At 38.6% G+C, this 22,583-nt stretch overlaps 1 protein-coding gene across 3 annotated transcripts in view; it reads right to left on the reverse strand.

Moving 5' to 3' along the window:
- Positions 1–4,102: 4,102 nt before the first annotated feature.
- CCDC60 (coiled-coil domain containing 60) overlaps positions 4,103–22,583 on the reverse strand; it is a 65,581-nt gene continuing 47,100 nt past the window's right edge. The window contains exons 5-14 of one of the 3 annotated variants that reach the window (XM_030025441.2): positions 22,392–22,514; positions 21,365–21,469; positions 19,589–19,679; positions 17,503–17,731; positions 12,703–12,793; positions 11,899–11,997; positions 11,354–11,482; positions 9,827–9,958; positions 7,018–7,207; positions 4,103–5,568 (exon numbers count right to left, since the gene is read on the reverse strand). In XM_030025441.2, the coding sequence (XP_029881301.1) occupies positions 5,470–5,568; positions 7,018–7,207; positions 9,827–9,958; positions 11,354–11,482; positions 11,899–11,997; positions 12,703–12,793; positions 17,503–17,731; positions 19,589–19,679; positions 21,365–21,469; positions 22,392–22,514 (1,288 nt within the window). In that variant the 3' untranslated portion in view covers positions 4,103–5,469. The remainder of the gene's footprint in view (positions 5,569–7,017; positions 7,208–9,826; positions 9,959–11,353; positions 11,483–11,898; positions 11,998–12,702; positions 12,794–17,502; positions 17,732–19,588; positions 19,680–21,364; positions 21,470–22,391; positions 22,515–22,583) is intronic. The other 2 variants (XM_030025440.2, XM_030025442.2) reach the window with 2 other exon arrangements.

Here is a 22,583-nt window from a genome sequence, read left to right on the forward strand (position 1 = left end):
TTAAGAGCAAAAGCTTGCTTTTTTGTCATTTTTATCTCAGCCACTTAGATTATATGGGTCACAGTTCCTTCTCTTTCCCTACAACAAATGGGAACAGTTAGACATCGTAGTCTTCTCTCCACACTTTTTGTGCCAAGTTTTCATTACAGACCATACGTATTTCCTTAGCTGCAGTCTGCCCTACTTTGTAAGCATGGTTTGAAGAACCATAGGTAGGAAACAGCGTCTTAAAGGCAAGTATTTGTTAGACTATTCTGAGAAATGTTCTAATAAACTATCTGTGCAAGACAATGTTTTGATGACTGTTATAGTAATATGGCACTAGAAATAAATTAGATGCCCCAGTCGTCAACCATGATGAGTTCTTTTAAGAATCCACTACAATTTATAGCACAATGACTAAATCCATCTTGTGTAGTTGGGTGTAATTTACAATGTAATGTACTAAAATATAGCCACCCTAATAAAAAGCTATATAAATCACATAGGAAAACAACAACCATTTGCCAGGAAAAAAAAAGGAAAGACATGTCAACAAAGAGAAAAGGCTTTCATTTTCAGCCTTTCCCTACTTTAGGGTCTAATCCTACCCCTGCGAAGTGCACTGCAAAAGTCCAGTTCAACAATGGAAAATCAGAATCTTGAAAACTGACATTGTTAATCAGGACTGACACTATTGAAAACAAGGTAATTGTGTGGGGCTGATGCAGTAATCAGTCTAAAGCCTGCAGAAGATTTGCATAGCTATAGCATGCCAGGTCCTTTGGAAGGCATATTCTGATGGGAAAGAGTTAGCTTTGAGGTTGCTCTGCTTCGTGCAAGAGCAAATTCTTTCCCTTCCAGTGGAATACGCCCTTTATTTCCCTTCTCGACTGCAGAATAATCTAGGATCTGTCTTTTATTTCTTAAGACCACACTTTAGTATGGAAATGGCCACTTACTGCAAATAGTCAGCTGTGGTGACATCCTCAAAACATGGAACTTGGTAGCTGGTTCAATGGGATGAATGCTGCTGTTTCCCTGCCCTTCTGGCATAGCAGCAAAAGAGCATTCCTTGCTTCTCACTGTTGAAAGGACTCCTGAACGAATATCCTTTCTGCCTCGTGTTACCCTGATGAATAGATAAATACAACTTCAAACATGCTACAATGACACTGGTATGTTGGACTGTTACCCAACAGTCTCAACTTTTCCCTCCGTCTCCAATTTTGTCATAAAACACAAGCATCAGGTAGACCAAAATGCATCTACATTCCATCTTTGACATTGGGTGATAACAGATGATTAAGAAGAGTACAAGAACCAGGGCAATTTCAGGGTGTTTCAGGCCCTGGTATGTCCTCCCAGCTTCTCACAATCAGCTGTTTATGATCTTTTCAGGACAAGGTTAGACATTGATTTCTTTCAGCCAGTAGTCAGTTAAATCAAGGAAGCTGAGGTTTTGCTAAAGAAAAATAACCACCCAAATACAGGGCCCCAAATTGAGAAACGGGAAGAAATTACATTTCCTACCCAGGAGAACTGAGGGGTAGGATGGAACAAGCCATGCCAACCCTTGTGTGGTTATAACAGAAATAGAGAGGGGAAGATGTCTGCTTCCAAAAACTCTTCTTCCAGCTTCTCTAGATGATAAGCCTGGTGGGCTGGCTAAGGTAATCTTCCCTGATACAGAGCCTGCTATTACTTTTAAAGGTACAATTCAGTTCCAGCCAAAGTGGGAAAGATTAAGCTTTACTTTCGCTCATTGCACTCCAGACAGTGGATGAAGAACAGTCCTTATCTACATATACATTTGGTGTCCAGATCAATGACGTCATGCCCTTGGTACAAGTCCAGCACTCATCCTTCTTTGGAAGCTGCTTTTAGGCACACGAGAAGAAATCTCACCAGAGATAGGAAATTAAAGTTGGGGTATCTGAGAATTCTTCCCAGCTGTATTCCTTCTGTCACATATTTTTTTTTCTCTTTGATCACTTTCTCTTGGTGGTTGGTCAGCTTTCCTACTGGGAAATGTATTTTTATTTTGCTTTGTGTAGGCTCGCTGCATAGCAAAAAGTATGGCTACAAATGCTCAGTTAGTGCCTTGAATAAAAGATCGAGCTGCTGGTTACAAGTTCAGTCGTTGCCCTTGTCATAACAACCTGTTCTGATTTTACAGTAATCAATACTCAGCATGGTCAATAAGAACCTTTCCAATGACCTTAATAGGAGCTGGAGCTGGTCCCAAATATCCTGGGGTTTGTTAGCCTAAGCTTTTATCTTCTGCAATGCTACAACAGTGGTATTTATTAAAACTTAGCAAAAAGATTTGCTGTTATTAATGTGTGAGGCCAAATATAGTTGCACCTCTTTAACATGCTGGCATGGTGCCATTAATTTACAAGACAGCAGAATAGAGTAGTGATACATAAAGCTGAAATTCCAATTAGAAAGACGTTCCCTGATTTCTGAATACCCCAACAATGACTGTGACATTTATTTACAATAAAACAGCCTATCTCCAAGAAAGATAGAGATGTTTATTTTATAATCCCTATTTATAAGATGCTGCTTTTTATCTCCAATAGAAAACACAGTGGCAGTATTGTTGTTGATATAATAGGACAGTTGGCTTCTTTTCTACCATGGTGAAATCTTACCTATGAAAAGAGTGTAGAGATGACAATTTCAGAACCATTGTGAAGCGGAAGGGTAAATGGTGAAAAAGGCATTACTTACTATTTTAATTGATGAGTTCTCCTGTAACGCTTGTCAGCCTAATATCCAAGCAATTCTCATCCAACAGTAACTTTCTGCCCCGCTACTAGTGAGACCCAGGAAAATGTTCTTATTTCAGTTTTGCAGAGGTGTAATCTGAGGAGGGTGGGATTTAGACAACACTGGGAACACATCAGGAAACAGGATCAAGATTCTCTGCGAGTTCAGTGTCTGAATCCCAGAAACATCCCTCCAGTGCATGAAGCAAGTGACCAGCCCAAGCTTGCATGGTTTGTTTTGGCTACTGGAATTTGTGAATGGCTGGCCCATTAGCTGGAATTGTAAAGGACCAGAACAGAAAGGGAGGAAGGATGAGCGGACAGAACACTAATTGAAGCAGCTCTACCACATGCTCTGTTGACCTTTAGCAAATTGCTTGGACTCTTGGTGCATCCATCTCCAATGTATTAAATAGGTTACTTTGAACCTACCTCACAAGGGTTTATTGAAGCGGTGAGTCGAAGATTGTGAGATTGTTCACGGAAGCATTTGGGAGAATCCAAGATATCTGCAGGAAAAAAACCCCAAAGTTTTAAAAGCCCAAGTCTTCTTTTATCTGGGTATGGACCTCTAACCTCTTTGTATTGTTTCAGTCCTTCAAATTGGCAAAGACTTGAGCAGAGTTGAGGATCTTGCCTGAGGAAACTGTAAGTTTGTCAGGAAGCAGGAAAAGGGAAGCTGCTCTTTTGCTCCAGAGGAGCTGTTCTCCACCTCAGAGTGAGAGAGGCAGAAAATTTTTCATTAGGCTGGTGCTGGAGGAGGAGAAAAGACGATCTATTTTCTTTTTTGAGGAGTCGTCCCTCTTGTTACCTGGTGCCAATAGGAGAGAAAAGAGCCACTGTCAAATGAAAACATACATAAGAGATTTCATAATCCCACAAAAACATTAGAGACTCCTAACATTCAGCATTGGCATCCTGCTTTAGGAGCTCAAAGAGCTGCTCAGACATTAGCTAATTACATTTGGCACAATCATCTCATCTTACATGCAGGCAGACACATTAGGTCACGTGCTCAGCTGGTGTAAAGTTTTGATTTCAGCAGCATGGCTCATGTACTCCAGCTGAGGACAAGCCTCTTTGTTTCCATTTCTTATATGTAAGGAGAACTCACCACCTTGTATCTGCAGTTCCATATAGTGAGGAAGGACCAAGATGAAGGTTTCAGCTTGTGTAACCACAGTTCAACCAGGAACTCCCAAGCTGCTAAATTAAGATTTCTTTTTGTTTGCCACAGGGTTAACACAACCACACTGACAATGAAACTTGACTCAGATCATGGTGAAATGATGCCAAAAGAACAGCAGCATTGGGGTTTCTCAAAACCCATGGAGGGCTGCAAGGAAGTTAAAAGAAACGGAAGAATACAGTGACCAGTGGAGTTGAGGTGTCACAGGTCAGAATTGGACCACATCCTGTTCACCTGGCGGCAGCACTGCCACCAATTTCACTGGGCAGTAGATCAGTCCTACAGAGTTTTTGAGGGAAGTTTGCCACTGGATTTTGAGATGGAGGGAAAGAAAAGCATGGACAGGGGAAAATATGGCTTCACTACCTGTACAAATACTAGCTTATCACTGCCATATACAGAATGAATAAAGTGGGAGCGCAACAGAACTTTAAGAGCTTACTTTTCTCTGATGGCTGCAAGTCATAGAAATCTGTGTTCTTGGCTCTTTTCCTTGAAAAACATTTATCTCTTGATAATGAGGAGGGGACAAAATAAGACCATTAATCAATAACATATTACACCTCAGGGGTCACTGTACTCACCTATACCCTAAGCTGGCATTGTTTCCCCTTATTGTGGCTGAAGGATCAACAGCATTTCTCCCCAGCGGGTCTTCTGGAAGCTTTGACAGGCAGGTAAGCAGGTCATTAAGATCATCAGCTTAGAAGGTCGCTGGGTCACTGATTTCATCACCCAGCAATTATGACCCACCATGAAATACACAGTTAAGCCCAGACAGGTTCACAAAGGTCATGTATTTATCACTGTCTGCGAGTTCAGGGGTGTCATTCTACTGTCTTACCCAGCAGAGTAATAGCAAACATATGCTAAGGTAAGCAGGGGAAAACATATCTTCAGGTGAAAACCTGGGAAATGCATCTAAGGATGCTTGGGTTTTCAATATTGATTTTAATAAGGCAAGAATTAATCTATAATCACAAAATAACTACAGAATAAACCCAATGCAAAAATAAAACATCTGAATTACAAAAAGAATTAGTGCACAAAAAAAATTGTCTTAAAGCTTACAACTAACCTGTGCTTGGGGTATTTTTTATAAAGGAGAGCTAAAATGAAGAGCAAAGAGAGGCAATGTCATTTAGATATGGAAATCAGTATATCCATACTGAGTAGATGGCTTGTTATACTATAGGTATTGTTAGAGGAATGTCTGAAGAAATGACCCGACCTGTCATCAGAAACTCAGTCTTCATTCTACATGGTTAGATGAGATTGAAATTTGATGGTCTGTCCAAGACATCATACAGGAAGGAGCAACAGTATTTAGCTTTTATTTTCTGTGGCTGACTACAGCCAGCAGAGCACTGTAGAGGGACAAATTTCATTTGTGCAAGAGTGGTCAGTGGGACTTCCTGAAGTCAGCTCCCCTTCCCTAGTCTTCCTTGAGGCAGATCTCAACAGGCAGTAGTTTTCTGCTTGAAGACAGTTGTAGCTGGAAAACCATCTCATCTGGCTGTTTGATTAAAAGGTGGAGGACTGTGCACTGAGGGGGGCTACTCTTGTCTGAAACCACTCGCTGAAATCGTCTTCCGGCATCTGCACAATACTTTCACGTACAAACTGAAACAGAAAAAGGTTCTTTCCTGAGCTTTTGATTTATGTGTAAGAGAGAGATAACGTGAGAAAATTTGACCATTGTGACAACAGAACAAATATAATAGCTTTTGCAAACAGTTAGTACAGTGCTTTTTATCACCAAAACATTTTTAATGCAACTTTCAGAGCAGCTGAATATGCTCTAAAATGAATTAAAAGGAAAACTCGACAATCTTTATTGCAATTTATATCCTGAATCCTTCCAAGTCAAGTCTTTGTGTTTTAAACTTGCAGCTGTCTTCTACCTACCATTGCAGTACATACATTAAAGCAACTTGAAGTTAAATAAGAACTTCATCTGGAATCTCTGTCAGTATCAGCCAGGTCATATTCAATGATGCTCTTCTTCCTCCTAAAATGTGACAGTTTCCTTTATCTATTCATCAGAAGGAACACCAAGGTCCTCCTTCCTCTGTGGCTATTTTTGAAAGACGTATAAATAAATAGATAGGAGATTCAGCTGTGCTCACATGTTTTTCTCCATTACTATTGCACTAATATGAGGGATCAAAATGCAAACGGAACAGAATGGAAACAGCAAAGAAATAGATCTAAACCCAGCAAGCAACAGAGACATATATTGAACATTAAGGCAAGGCTGCCTCTCTGGTTATGACTATGCAAATTAGTGCACAAGACAAAATGGCTATTTTTATAAGACATCAAGAAAATACAGGCTGTCTGACCTTGACGTGTTGGGTGCTAAACCTTTGCCTTTGTAAGGCATGGTAACTCTCAATATGTGTAAGATGCACAGTAACCTGCTGCCTCTCAGAGATTTCTGTTGGTCTTGCAGATTAGGGCAAATAACTGTCATGAGAACAAAAAACACAAGGTGGCACCATTGCCATTTTTTCTAAGTTAATTACCTGGTTAGACTACATAGTGGTATAGATTCTAAATGTATTCTCTTCCCTTTCTTGTGTCCTTCCTCTTCTGCCAATTGCTTCTAGAACTACAAGAATTGAGCCCACCTTAAGAACTTGAGAAGCAGATGTTAATGTTGCTAAAGCAAAACGAAGATATCTGCAGAGTTCCTGGATCAGTGATGTAACATTACTTGAATAGCTCATGGATGTAACTACTTGGAATGACGGGTCTTTTCAGGGCACAAGTTAATGTTTCTCTTCAAGTGTCCTAACAATTTATGACAGATGTCACTTTCACTGTGATGGTAAATAAATCAACAATGACATAATAATAAAATGATACCAATTAATAATCCAATGCTTGTCATAACATCTTTCTTCTGAGGCGTTCAAAGTGCCTTGTGAAAGGTGAATAGTAGCATCTTCATTTAGTGAGATTCTAAATGATTTCATCTGGTAACTTTCCACTGCATGAATTTCACCCATAGGTGCCTGCTCTCCCCACCCTCATCACACAGAGAATCAAGAACTGGACTCATCTCACCTCCACAGCTGCAGCAATTTCTGGAGAACACAGCTCCCACACCTGTAGGTCAGCCAGAACCTTAAGAAAGGTGTCTGGATGAATTTTCAAGTCAGGAGTCTTGCCATATTTTTCTAGTTTCTTTAAGATTTTCTGTACATAATGGTCACTCTTCACAGACTCTGGGAGTCTGGCAAGCAATACAGGAAACCTTTTAGCAGAAAGAAGAACAGCAATAAAAGAGAAGCCATGGGAACAAATGCATATCTGATTAATAACTCTGGGTTTGCCTGGCATTTCTCCCACTTCACCACCACCGTAACTTCCATGGAAAAATGGCTCTTTGGGGAATGCAATACCCGGTGTAATTCCGAGTGAATAATGTGAAAGAGCTTTACTTTATTGGACTTGTGCACCAATTCCCTTTGCAGAGCATTGAAATAGATGCTTCTTCATTGTCCATTTAAATTTTGGATGACAGACTTGGGTATGAGAGGAAATAATAAAATCCTAACAAATATTTCCATTTTACCACAGATTTGTCCTCTTCATCTTTTCTGTATTTATTTTGTTTAGCCTCTACGGATTTTCCAGTGCAGTCAGTGCCTGATCTGAAACACTTTCTGATTCTCTTTACTATCCCTTTTCCCTATGCTATCATCATTTTCCTCTCTCTACGTGCTGACATAAATCTCACTGATGTAAGTGCACTGTAACATGCAGTCTTTACCATCTCACTCTGAATATAGAGATTCAGAAGGAGAATTACACATTACAATAAAAATAAAACTCTTGTGAAAAGCCTGCCTTTTTTTTTAATGTTCTGTATAAATTCTGCAGTGCTGCTATGACAGTCCTGGAGACTGATGTTCCAAACCTTTCTAGACTGTGCATGACTGGGGTGTGCTGTGGCTTTCATGGCAAAGGGCTGAGGATTTGGCAACACATCAGCAGGAAATGCTGCCTCCCTCTGGTTTAGGACACATGTTACTGGGACAGCAGGAGAGGGGTGAGGAATTTCCTCCTTAAACCAGTGAAAAAGGAAACATGTAGGTTCTTGCCTTCACTAGGGCCAGTTCTACACTCAGTAGTACACTGCTGGTATGGGTATGGCTATATAGCCAACTCCTTATTAGCACTGGCTAGATTACCCAGGTTACCGTAATCATGTCACACACAAGCCTTTTATAACCCATCCATGCATTAAGTTATTTTATTTGAGAAAGGAAACTATGTTTAGCGTACTCTTACATTGCACTGTTCATATTTTATATTATTTTTGGTTTTTTCGCACCTCGAGAGAGATAAGACAACTAGGCTGACAGCATATACCAGTAAAGTGTTCCTACTGTGATTCTGTTTTCTTGGCAAGGCAGCGTTTGCAAGAGTATGGGAAAAAACAGCACTATTGTGAATTAAACAAGTGGTACGGTGAAAGCAATTTCTCTGTCATGACTTGTGTCTCCACAAGGGGGTTGACCAGCCTTGTCAGAGATCTCACTCTTCATACCCCTCATGGATAGCACTTTGCAGAACAGGCCTGGCATAGAAAGCAGTACGACTAACTACGCTGGCATAGTCAAAGCAAGATAGCCTCCTCGCTATGGAAGCACGATTTTCATATGAATGAACAGCGGACTTGTAGTACTATTCTTGCATAGGAGGAAAAGTAAAAAGCTATATTGGTATAGTCTCCTTTATACTCAGGGAGCTTTGTCCAAATTAAGGCTTTTTCTAGTGGAACAATAAGTATAAAAGCAAACTCACACCCACTCCAGTTTCAGGGCTTATTTACCTGCCTGATATTAAATTTGGGGGACAGCTGGAACATATATGTTTGACAATTAAAACCAGAGTTCTGCTAGATAGGTCAAGACTAGGTTTATTCATTAATGCATGACTGATGTGCTCCTGACATGTCCTGGGCCACCTGCATTTTGGACCCCAGATTAGAAGTGGACTTTTCATTATCTCAAATTACGAAAGACAGAAGGCTTACTAGCAAGGAGAGCAAAAGAGGGCAGGCTGAAAAAAAAACCCATTCCATGCAGCATGCATATTCTGTAATCCCACGTCCAAGTAGTTCTCATGGACAGGGCAGTAGGGAACATGCTGTGAGCTTGCTGAGGTATTCTGGTAGGCTATTTCTAGTGTGTATCTGGAAGCTGATCACTGGATACAGCTAATACCCTTTCAAACATAAACCACTAGTAATCTGCAGAATTGCTGTACTGGGAAGCGTTTAGGTGATTACTCTACTTGCCATTGTAAGTGTTGCAGTATTAGCCATATGCAGTTCAAACATTGGCAGCGAAATATTTTTCTTTTTAACATGGATGAACAGCTAGAGTCAAAGTCTCCTTTGCCATCAGTTTTAGTACTGTGAATATTCAGTTCAGTAAGAAGTTGTGACTCTAACCCATGTACATTTATATAACTTCTCTCATCTTCAGGGTACAGTGTGTTTTACATACTTCCTGGTGGAAGAAGTCTCCTATAAAGCTGCACGCTGGGGAGGGTGTGAGAATGCAAGGACTAAGTGCTTTTTGCTGAATATCACTGGAAAGGAACTCTTCGTTATCCTCTTTCTTACCATTTCCAATTAACCTATTTACTGAGCAGGCTGAGATCTGCTCCTAGAGATTCTATCTGTAATTTTGTTGCTACCAGTTTGAAAAGCCTGCGTTTCCAGCAACTGATTCAATGGTTTCTAGTGATACTTTGCTTTGGGGAGGTAAAAAAAGAATAGAAAAAAAGCTTTTTGTACTAAAGACAGAACTCTGGGACCCTGACCATCTCATTTGAAATGAGGGTTTCTGTGCCCCCTTACCAGTTTGGTCCACCTTCATCATGTTCTCTTTCAGCTCTCATGCCCAGCTGTCTTATTCTTTCCATGTCTCTTCTGAAATACTTCAATTGTTTCAAAGCCTGGTATTTTTGACAACATCGCTCTTCCTGCCTCCTACAAAAAACCCTTAAAAGTTAAAGCTGTGTTTTAAACATTACCATACTTCTGCATAGTTAACTGGGAGGATACTAAGGAAGACAGAAAACAATCAATGTGAAGAACACATTGTATGTTCAGTCTGTGGACACTAATAACAATTTTTGCTTTTGCAGTGTTCTGTATACATTCAAATTTCTACAAACATATTAAAAAGTGTTTACATTTTATATCAAGTCTAGGCTGTAGGTAAGAAACAAACTTCAGAATCAGCATTTAAACTGAAATTCAACCACCACTTTCTATCAGGTATCCACTACTTAAAAACAAACAGAATTCTGTACAGAGATTTAGGGTAAAATATTATTTAAAATACAACAGAAGAGATGTGGAATAGAGTGACCTGAGCTAGAATTTTGACACAGAGATTGGGCTCATGTATGCATTCCTACAAAAAGTACTACTGTGTTATAGCAAAAATTAACATCTGCTTTACTTTCCAGTAAATTACTTATACTATATCCTGCCAAACTGAGGTTTCATCTCCAAATGCTGATCAAACAGAATACGCTTGTGTGGCTGTATGGAGAATGGTAAAATAGCTGCAAGTAGTAAGTTTCCATCTGACTAGTCCTTCCATACTGCAGGATGCTGGAATGATTAGTTCCTTATGCAGTCACAGCAGCTGTTCAGGGAAGAAAACAAGGACCCAGCTCCAGATAAAGAAAGCTGGAGGAGAGGACAAAAAAAAAAAAAAATCTAAGTACAAAATGGAACAGAAGAATGGAAAGAAGAAGGAAGTGAGAGGGGGAAAGAAAATTGTGCCTATAACACCCTTCAGAACAGCAATGTTGAGAAGGATCTTGGGTCTGATGCTTAGTGAGACAAAAGAATTTGCACAAACATCACAGATGAATGTTTCTGGGTGAAAGGAGAAGGATGACAGGCTTCAGCTGGTCAACAAGGTAGAAATGTCACCGATCTGGGAAAAGGCCTTGAGAGAGGACATTGCAACTGTTACTATGAGAAGAATCAAAATAAAGTTGAAGAACAATACAGTGATCTCTGAACTGAAAACACAAGACAGCCATATAGATTGTATGTGGACTGAATTTATTATTTTGTCTGTGGTGAAAAGGACTATGATGTCCAAAGTAAATATATCCAATGTTTTTAGCAAAACTATTTCCAGAAAAGTCATTCAGAAATATTCCAAAACACTGCTCTAAATATTTAACCTGTAAAATATTTTTTGTACGCAGTCATAAAACTTTCTATGATCATCCCTATATTCTTATTTTAATGTCAATCAATACAAATGCATCTTTAAAAGGCCTGAAGACAAGTCCTAAATCTGGTCAGAAGCAAGGTGTGTAGTGTTTTAAGAGTATACAGAAAACAGTCTCTTCCTACCTCTCAAGGCTCACTAGGGTATTATGTAAACCACAAGCTGCTTCTTCACGTACCGCTGTGAACTTTTGCCTCATATCGGCACACAAGTTAGATTTGCTTTTAATGAAAGAGCTGATATGGCAGCTGCAACTAAAACACAGAAAACTGGAATTAACATCTTGTGGTAAGCACCTATGTTGCTCAGAATATACAGTGATGTGAGCCCACATAAATTTTGATATTTCCTTATTCTCAGTAAAAATCCAAATTTAATAGCATTTACAGTTTTTTTTTCAATTCATCAAATTGATGAAAGAATTTGATTAATTAAAAAAATTGTAAGTGATATTAAGTTTGTATTTTTACTGTTTTTCCAGTCACATCCTTCCAGCAAAGTGCCTTCGCATTGCATTGAAATGTACTAAATGTGCTGCAAGGTTTCACTGGCCTGCTCTGGTCTCATGTAATAAAATGTTCTCTGACGTTTGCATGCCAAATGCTTTTCACACATAGAGCTGAGTTTATACAGCATATAGCGTGCTTCAAAACCAGATTTGTACCCTTACCCCTGCCTTCTGGGCCTCTGTTTCCTTGGTATTATACTCTCTTGGTCCTTAATGAATGGCATGTTTACTCTGTAGTTCTTCTGAGCCACTGGCAACAAACTGTAAGACACAACAGGGTTTTAAATAGTGTACAGTATGCCTTCTCCAGAATGTGAAATATTCTACAGGTGCCGATAAAATGTTCTTAATATTACAGACTCACTGGTATAAATTTATTTCTCTTGACCTCAACTCAAGGGAAAAAATGTCTCAGCAAAGTCTAGTTGTAAGAATGGTTTGTCATGTTGATCTTATAGCTGTGGAAACCACTACAGAACTGAGTAATGATGGAACACATCTAATGTAAGCTTAGCTGGAAATGTTATAGAGATACTACTGAAAAACGCAATGGTAGAAACAGAAACAATTCTACTGGAATAGGATAGACCATCGCTTTTTCTACAAAGCTGCTAGAGCATAAGATCTCTTCTGTTTGCAAAGGCAAGATTCATGGGGTATTTTCCATAAAACACACACCGCTTGCACAGCAGTAAAATGGGCTATTCTGCCACCCAGCCAAAAAATGTAAATGTCATCTGAATTCACCAAATGCTGAATTCAGTTGTTCGGGGGGAAGGGAAGGAGGGAAGGAGAAAGAGTGAGAGGGAAGGAGAAAGAGCGAAGAGAGTGAAGAGAGTGAAAGAGTGGAGAGAGTGGGGGAGCGAGCGCAAAAGAGCACCAAAGAGCAGGAAAGAAAAAAAAGCATAAGCTCTGTCCTGATGAGTTGCTTCTCCTAGTCATTCAGAAACCCACCAGGTAACATACCGCTGCAGTCCAATCTTCTTGACCATATCTTCTTGTTTATGGGCATCTTTTGACACCTCTTCATGTGTTATTTGGATGACTTTCTGTAAGGCTGATAAAAAAAGTTCTGTAGAAACATACCAACTCAATAGTACATTCCTCTGTTTCTTGCAGAGAGGATGCCATATATGCTGGCCTGAATGAGACATCCTAAAGAAACCTGCTATTTAGTATTTCTAAAAATTTAAGTTTCTTCAAAAAAATGCAGCTTTTTAAAGAGGTTTCAAGATAGGTACCCAAATACAAATGCACCCAATTCATTAATCACTTTTGAAAACATAAGCTTTGCTCTTTCAGCTATGAAAAAAAAACCCCAACTCATCAAGTAGAAGGTACTAAATATTTTTTACATTTGATGCTTATAAAACTAGTGTATTAGAAAAAACAGGTAGATTTGAACAAACTATGCAGAAAGTCTATTTTCAGTTCCGTACTGTGCTGTTAGCATTCTACTGGCACAACTGTCAAGTTGTCTGAATTTTGCCATTGTTCTTTTAAGCGTCATATGGAATTTAATACATTTAACATCAACAGGTATCTAATTACCTCTCTGTGTCTCCTTATCAGCATCCACTAAAACTTAAGACACGTTCTCAAGTAGCCCTTCATTGGCTATAATTTCCAAATTATCCATCTTTGAGCAGATCTCTCTCACTAATAACACTCTTTACTCTTTCTGCATTCCACTGTAACGTGAATGCTTATATTCTCCTCTCCCTTGAATACCTGGAAAGCCAATTTAACTCACTGTTTTCCTTCAAATTGACATCTTTGTTTTCCTTCCCACTGCTCTTTCATTCCTGCTTTGATGCCAAACCCCTGGAGAGACACTGAGACGGCCATCTTCTCTGCATTATTCCTTCCACTCACTCATGCAGTAAAACAACTGTCACACTTGTTATTAAAAATCCCAGTGTTAGCTGTCAAATTCTAAGTCATCATCTGAGGCACTCAATATGTCCTACATGGTAATAAGTGACATTTTACTGAGCACTCAACACCTTGAAGTTGTAATCCTCAAAATCAAAAGGTTCTTTTCCTACGTTTTTGTGAAGCACCACATGTAGTATAATAGAAAGTGACTGCTGAATGTTGACTGTGTTAAATAGCAGCACAAACTATTTCTACTTGTTAAAGATACAGATTTGAATATTATACTGTGAATGTATAAATGTAAGACACGGATGGAACAAGTTGCTGGGCACCAGCTAATGGGCTAAAATTTTAAGAACCATGCTTATAATGAAGATCCTCTACTAGCTGTGGCCAGGTGAGTTTCAAGAGTGCCAAGGTCCCAGTAAGAAACTCCTAAGTTCTAGCAGTGACTGGTTCTAATGGTGGCTCCACTGTGACACTTACTAGTCTCAAAGTATAAGCCTGTAAGATGCTGGCTACGCCCCTGGACCTTATAGAGCTCTAGAGCTGAGGAGCAGTTTGAATACAAAGGCTGACCCCCACAGGGTCTGGGAACCTGACATCAATATAGGCAGGGAGCCTCTGCTCAAGCTGAGCTAAGGCTGCATACAAATCTCATCTGTTCTTGGCATGCAGTGTCAGAACCCTTCTTAGAAGAACCCAGTCCTTTCTATTTATGGTTACCATTTGGGCAGATTGAGTAGCTGGATATCTGAAACCATCTACTGTGCAGATAATGGTGCCTTGGGGGAAGAGGGCTATACTAACCCGTGGCTGCATTTGATGTTTTCTCCAAGATCAGTTGAGTTGTCTAAAGCCAGTCCTGAAAGCAGTCCTGTTGGCAGATTTTGTAGGGAGATGACAGGAAGCAGACCAGGGCTAATACCATAAAGATACAGCTCCTCTTTTTGGTTGATCAACAGAAACAGAGGGCACAATACCTCTCTGCCTTCCATTTTGTAGCATTAGAACCTGTTCCAGTTCTCTATCTTGGAGAAGTTGGGAAAACAAATACTCAAGCCTGTCCGTATTCATAATATTTTTGAGGTACTAACCTCCATAGCTGTAAGCTAGTCAGACATTAATTAGAAAAGAGAAAAACAGTGAAGAAGAAAGTCGTAATTTCACCTGACCTTGATTTCTATGTCTTAGTTAATCATCTGTGAAATGGGGTACTAATATTTACCTGTTTTGCAGGGATCTCACCATGATAAATGAATTGACAAGACATTGATCAATCCCAAAGAAAAGCCCCTAATTCAGGTATAAGTTTTATAATGAAGATCCTTTGCACAAGTATCATACCTCCTCTTTTAAAAGTATGTATTTGACTGAGAATTCAAAGCTAAACTGATGGCCAGAAAGCTTTGAGGATAAAATCCAGTTAGTGTTTAATCTCGCAGATACAGGTCTCAAGTTTTACTTCTCCGTGTGAAGAAAATGTATGTCATTTGGCCTGATCTGCATACATACATTCTTCATTACACAGTAACCAGAAAAAATTAGGCTTAGATTTAGAACATTTAGATCATATACTCTCTGTCTGCACAAAGAAAGATATTTTTTTTTAAGTGTGGTGAAGGAAGCAAGCTTAGAACACTAATCTGCTTTGTAAAACCTTTGACTGATTAGGTGGCGACTGAATGATAAATGACACTACCTCAGCAGTGACCTGTTGTTATACCACAGCTGCAAGGACTGCAGCTTCCACATTTTCCTTGTCAACATGATGTAACATTTAAACTTTTGGACTAGTACAGGTCCTCACTCAGCCAACAGCATGGAAAAATCAAGTTGGTATAAGCAGACATTCTACAGCAGCAGTCCCCAAACAACAGCATCTAAATTATAGGTGGACAAAAGGCTTTTTATCAAGTTATGAATTCTTTCTTAAAAGAAATCTTTCTTTGAGTCACACTCAGCTGTATCTACTGATTAGCTGCCTAGTACAGAATCTCTTTCCCACTTTAAAAATATATTTATATGCTTACATGTGGGTTAGGGTTGTATGTGCTCTCAAAATTATGTCTGAGTTACATGAAGCTTGGTGAATTTGGGGTGTAAGGCTACAGAGCAGCTGTACTTGTAATCCATTTCTGATTTGTCCACGAAGCATCCTATAATCAGAATCCTGGATTAAACATGATTCTAGCAGCTTCAGAATTCATTATCATCCAACTTTTGCTACAGAGCTGACCTGCAGAAACTAACTTCCCATATTTTTTAGAGCTAGGAACGTAATCCTTGAGAGGACCAGACTGATAACTCAGGCCAGTCCCCTGAAATCACAGGCAATCGTGTGATAGACATTGTTCCAAAGGGTACACTGAACATACTTCCCATACATCGCACATACTGCAAGATATTTCTTTATGTCCCACAGCAAATGGAGGCTCCCAGGTATTACAGCTCTCAAGATTATTTTCAAATCTCATCTCACCCACAAACCAATTGTTCACCTATATCTGTAAACAAATTGCTTGAAATTATAGCTTTGAATTCTCCACTACTCCCATTCATGTCATAGAAGGGCCATTCATCTGTGCTCCGTGCCAAGGACAGCAGCAGCTTGTGTAGGTAGTATATGGTATTAGTGCAAGCTTCCTGATATATCCACCCAGCTTCTGGCAGTCTGAACCTAAAGGTCTTTCAGACCCAGAGAATGTGTCCATTCCTTTACATTTAAGAGCAATTAATTGTTTGTTCTTCTATTCAGTTAAATTGTTTTTGGACTTGAATATACTTCCAGATATATACTGTAGCAATGAATTCCTAAGTTTAATCATGCATTGCATGAAAACACTTCCCATTGCTTTAAATTACCTGTCAGGTAATTTAATTTGGTGTGCCATAAATCTGGTGTCAAGGGAACTTGTGAATAACCACTCTAATCACTTCTTTCCATGCACTTCGTGATGTTACAGAGATCTGTCATAACCTTATATTCAGACATTTCTTTTCTGCACTGAAGAGCCCTAGTCTATTTAATTGGTTCTCATCTGGAAGCTATTCTGTGTCTCTAACATACCTCACCATGTTTTTTCCATCAAACTTTACTACTTTTGATACTAGCCTGTCTGAATTGGAAGGACCAGAACTGAAGAAGCACATAGATGTATTTTGTTTTCTGCTTTGTCTTCCACTTCATTCTTAGGGTTCTTCTTGCCTTTTTGATAGCTACTGAACATTCACAGAACTATCCCAAATGACTCCAAGAGCTCCTTACTGAGTGGTAATTTAGAGTCTAGCAGAGCAAGATGTCAGCCTAATAATGATAATATAAATATCAATTAAAAGCTAATTAGCAGTACTAAATACTAATGTGGTTTTCTGATCCAGCTTTACTTAGAAGGAAGGGAAAAGACTTACGATTACCTAGCTTTGTACTGAAATGCATTGCAGAGCAAACAGATAAACTATTCTGTCACGTTTATCAAGCGCAAGTAATCGCTGATGGATGAGTAGGAGGAATACAGGGTGAGAAACCCCTAAGTTAAACAGAACCCCCTAAGTTAGACAGATACATATTCAGTAGATCAGTTGGTTATGGCAGAGAACAGTTTCACTGTTTTCACCGCCTGTTGGACCTTACAGATGTGGATGACAGTCTGATTATACAACTGCTGTAACTGAATATTAATTAAAACTCTTACTTAATATTCACATGGGATTATATTGTCATTAAATCAATTTGCTAATGGGGAGGGCACAGAGAGACTTGTACGAAGTTCCATATGCCTGAAGAGAAATACACTGGTACATCTAGCAGTGTCTTTGACATAGGTTCTCCCTAGTAACACTGAAAGCAAATCCATTTGATATTGGCAGTCAAGAAAAGTAACTTACAGGGGAAAAGAGGTTGTTGTTCTTTAGCTTGTGCTGACTCACTCATAACATCAGATGAAGCTATATTAATCTTGACATTGTCTTCAGAGCAAAGTACGGTGGAAGTTTCGCTGCCACGAGGGGTTTGACTACGGGGAGATGACTGACTGCTAAGCTGAGAGATACCTGGAGTAGATGTCTTGTTTATCTTCCTGCTAAGTAGACTGTATCGTGCTTTCCAGGTGCATTTCTGTACATAGAAGAAAAAACAAATAGGAAGAAGGGTTTTCTATAGCAACTTGACAAGAAAGAATCATATTTCTGTTACTAATTCTAATATTAGATCTTTCTGATCCACCTGTAACCTCACAGATTTTTCTCCAGTGACTTCAAACAAGCTAGTGATTTTTTGGGTACAACCTCCTTCATTTTGTTATCTTTCTTCAATACTCCTCTGCTATAGCATTAATGCCAACAGATTAAACTAATTTGTAAACGAGTAACACTGCAGCTGCAGAGAGGGTTGGTAATAGAGCAACCTTCTCATACAGGGAAGAATAAGTCACAGTGATTTGATGAATGTTCAGGTCTCCTCCCAACACCCAATAACCTAGCAAATGAATTTCCTGTGTCAGGAATGTAAAACTGAAGTCTGAAAGCAGACTGAATTCTACAGGCTTGATAATCAGAACAATATGTATTACAAAGCAAGTGCCCGTGAATGTATTTTCACTAGAAGTTTCATATCAAATATGAAAAGCAATCTTCAAGTAATATTAGCGTAAATGACAAAGGAAATTGTCATTAATTCAGCGAGGGAAAAAAGTAAAAGTCTCAGCAATGCAAATGGTAAAAGAAACATCAAGACTGACATGCACTTTAGTTTCTTCTGCTCATGTTCATTTGGACATGCCTTTGGAGAACTGGTAAGACTGTATGGAAAAATCAGAAAGCCTCTTATTTAGAAAGAACTCTGGTTTTTATGTGACTTGCTGACTTTTTCCTCTCTGTTCGCTAGCAGCAGGAAGAATATTTGTATAAAACCACAATCTTTCTCTTTTAAGTTTTACAACTTTTGATGCTTATTCCCCAACAAAAATCATTATCTTCTATTGAATCATTTTAATTATTATGTTGCATGGGTAAAAGCTGCAGGTGTTGACAAATAACGAGAGCAAATAGCCTACATATGTAACAACAGCCCATATTTCTAAGAGTGCCTCACCTGGGGTTCTAAAAGCACTTTACAAAACTTTTTAAATTTAGCCTTCTAGGGGGCAAAGCAAGACACTAAAAGTTTAAGCAAACTGTTGAAGATAACAATGTAAGATGTGCTACGGAGTGAGAAACCCACTGGTTCTTTACTGAGTTCTAGTTATATTCATAAACATCACTCATTCTGCCTTCATTTTCTTCCAGGCACTTCAGCAGTTTCAAAAATAAAAGTCTTTTTCTGGTTTCAGAATGATAGTAAAACAGTTATCAAGTGTTACAGATAGTTTTATAGTATTTAATTTCCTCTCAGGTATTAACTTTATTTTTCTTTTAAAAGGCTTTCATCTGAATTGCTTGTTTTTTCCTTTCATTGGCTTTGCTTTGAATGTGGCAAGTGAATCCTGCTTTCTTTAAAGGCCTCAACATTTGGCATTTGTTTCCAAATTTAGCTTTAAATTCTGTGTAAAGAGGCAACCAAACAAATCATGACTACAACTTACTAGAATAAGGCCTCCAGGATACCAGCCTGAAATCCCCATTTGACTGAAAATGACCTATTTGTGTGAATAAGTACTGCTACGTGATTCTGGGTCATAAAAAAGGGGGGCAAATGCAAACAAGAGTCTAGTTACATTTTAGCTGAATATTTAATTCTTCCCACATCAGTACTTATCACTAAGACCAAGCCACAGTTTCAGTCAGCTACATATTGCTCTTCCTATTACCTAGCATCAGATTGTTATTCTTCAAAACCTAGAGACAGTCTTACCAGCTCTTGCAGTCACAAGATCCGTAGCATAAAATGTGATATCATGGAGTTCAATTAAGCAACAAAACAAATGCTTGGAAAGTTGGATTAGGTCCCAAAGAAAGAAATTAACAATGAAGTTACCTTTGTGTTTGTAATAAAGAGCTCCCACATGTATGTTGCTAACTTTTCCTCTTCAATTTCTTTTACTGTTTTTTTACAACCACCAGGGTGCCTAAGTGAAAACAATTTAATTAGTTTTCCATTTGGAGAGTCTTGCTTTATTATAAGTTCTTTTAAGAAATGCAATAAATGGAGAGTGAATAGTGGCTGACCACTGCTATGATGTATATCTTTGATTATAAGAAATGGAAAGACAATGCAAGGTGTATGAGCCATGAGTAAGTTACAGTCACAAGTGAAGAAGAACCTAAAGAAAGCACAGCCATGCTACAAACTATCACGCATGTACTGGGCCAGATTAAGCTCTCAAGTTCCTCTGTACAAATACTGAAGAATTTTCTCCAGTATAGCAAGATTTCATGGATAGAAATGACAGCAGGTTCATACAAGTTTGATTTTTCCATGCTATTAGCTAAATGAAGACCTATACTTGTCCAAAAGTTTAAATGTTTACAGAGGTAAATGTGGAAGCTGCAGTCTTTGCAGCTGTGGTATAACAACAGGTTGCTGCTGAGGTAGTCTCATTTGTCATTCAGTCCTCATCTAATCAAAGGTTTTACAAAGTGGATTAGTGTTCTAAGCTTACTTCCTTAACCACATTTAAAAAAAAAAATCTCTTTTTGTGCAGACTGAGACTATATGATCTAAAGGTAAGCCTAATTTTTCATGGTTACTGTGTAATGAAGTATGTGTGTATGAAGATCAGTTCAAATGACATTGAGGGAGAGGAGTGGTGGTTAGAGACAGCAACAGGGAACAGGAGGAAGTATACAACAAGAGATTGCACTACTTCAGAACCTGGAAATGAATCCAGAGCTTTATGCATTTATACTCTGCTGTCAGCCTGTACCTGTGAGACTTTCTGACAAACTGTTTCTTTTCTCCCAGTCTATTGGTTGGTCCTCATATGTAAAGGGGTGAAAAACCCATCCACAATACATGGTGGACTGATTCTCTCCTCCAATTTATCAGGCTAATTCTATATAATGCTACTCTGCCACCTCTGTTATACATAGACACAGTTTGTCTTGACTGAGAATATACAGAGTAAACAGAACAGCTTTGAAGAGCTCTGCCCTGCAAATCAGAGCATAAACCATTACTGTTTTACGAAACACTCATGAATAATTTAAATGCATGTTATGCCAACATGATTATATTGACTAAAAATGTTGGGAACTTAAATTAATATTTACTTTTAACAGTATAAAATTTCAAAAGCAATGCATCTTTTACAAGTACCCACCACTGTCATACATAATTGATAGAATAAAACCAGCTACTAAGTATCACTTAATAGCTGGCTTTGTTCTGTAATTATAATGTATATGGAATTCCTGTTGAGTTCACTGAGATAACCCTCCAAGGGAAGGCTATGGGAATATACATACATCTATTACTACATGTATTTAATTTGCATAATTGTTAACGAAAAGAGAAAAAGGAAAGAAAACCCAACTAAATTTGGCTGGGATATCTCAGTATTTTCTCCTAGTTTTGCAACTTACAATAATAGAGAACCATGCTGTGCTACTGATTTGACTGTACAACTCCCTGCTGACTGCATGGGGGAAAAGCTGATGCAAAATTTGTTTATGTTGCATGGCACAGAATTAATAACATTTCACTCAAATAGTTATTACTTGAAAGAAGAGAAACAACAACACATAAAGCACAAAAGATCCCAAACATTCCCAAACTCCTCATTCCATTTACTATCATGCATTATGCACATACATTGGATTCCAACAAGTTAATATGGAACACATGGAACTGTTGGATTCAAGAGTCAAAGCTTCCAAAAGCCAGTGTATGGCACACAGTTGTCGGAAAAGATGTTCACTGCAAAGAGGAGAACAAGTGTGTTACACTGTAGAGTCAGGGAAACAAACTGGCATCATGTTAGCTGAAATAGATACATCTAAGCATTTCTGTAGCAGATGATTTTTTTTCATTGTCCCAATGAATTCTCGACACCTCTCAAGGTTTTTGTAATGTTAATACATAACTGAATCCTTAAAGCATATTTTTGGGCGTGGAATTTTCAATGGACTTATCTTGGTGATGTGCTCAGTGCTTTCATACCTATGAGGATTCTGGCATTTATCCCTTTATGGTATGGATTCTACAGTAGCTTCTAAGTTTTGCATTTAAGAAAAAGCAGTGTGTGAGTTTAAAATGTTGGATCCATCTCTTTCTGAACAGATTATCTTTGGCAGTTTAGCTTATTCCACATGGAAATGTAAATATGTAAAGACACTTTTGGTGAGCAAGTGGATTAATGATATCGGAACATAAAAGTGTGTGTTAGTGACTAATATAAAATATATAGAAGCATACATGGTACAAGTACTATCTTCTCCCTCTCTCTTTTATAGGCCTACTTTTTTTTTAACTAGGCAAATAAAATTTTAATATTGACAGCCTTTCCTTAAAATGAGCCTAATCTTGGAAGCTATACCACATTAGCAAATTTTACACAACTTAGAACTTGCCGAGTCAAGATCAGCAAGGCAAACGATGTGTGTTTGTGTACACGCACACATACAAGGTTTTCAGTAACTCATTAGGATTCAATCACTTAGAGTTTAACAGTTGCTATTAGTTAAGACAGACTATTTCACCATAAACTCCTGAATTCTCAGGATACGTGTTTACCAGTTGAACAGCAGCTCTAGGTATACGTGTTATGGGTCTGTGTTGCTGTGAATTTTGCTTATGTCCTACCAAGGAGGGCAGAACATAAATCTGCCTTCAAATATACCTTTTTGCTCCAGGGGGGCTTGAAAACAAGACACTGGTATAAACAGGAGTGAAAGACCGTAAGGTCATCTTTTTTTTCTTCTTCCCTGACTTCCTCAGGTGGTTGCCTTCTGTTAGAGAGCAACTGTGGGAAAGGACAAAGACTGAAGTTAAAAAAAGGAGTATGTGAAATGAAGACAGAGCCAATAAAACT

Source organism: Aquila chrysaetos, chromosome 9, assembly GCF_900496995.4.
Source record: "Aquila chrysaetos chrysaetos chromosome 9, bAquChr1.4, whole genome shotgun sequence".
NCBI classification, from domain to species: Eukaryota; Metazoa; Chordata; class Aves; order Accipitriformes; family Accipitridae; genus Aquila; species Aquila chrysaetos.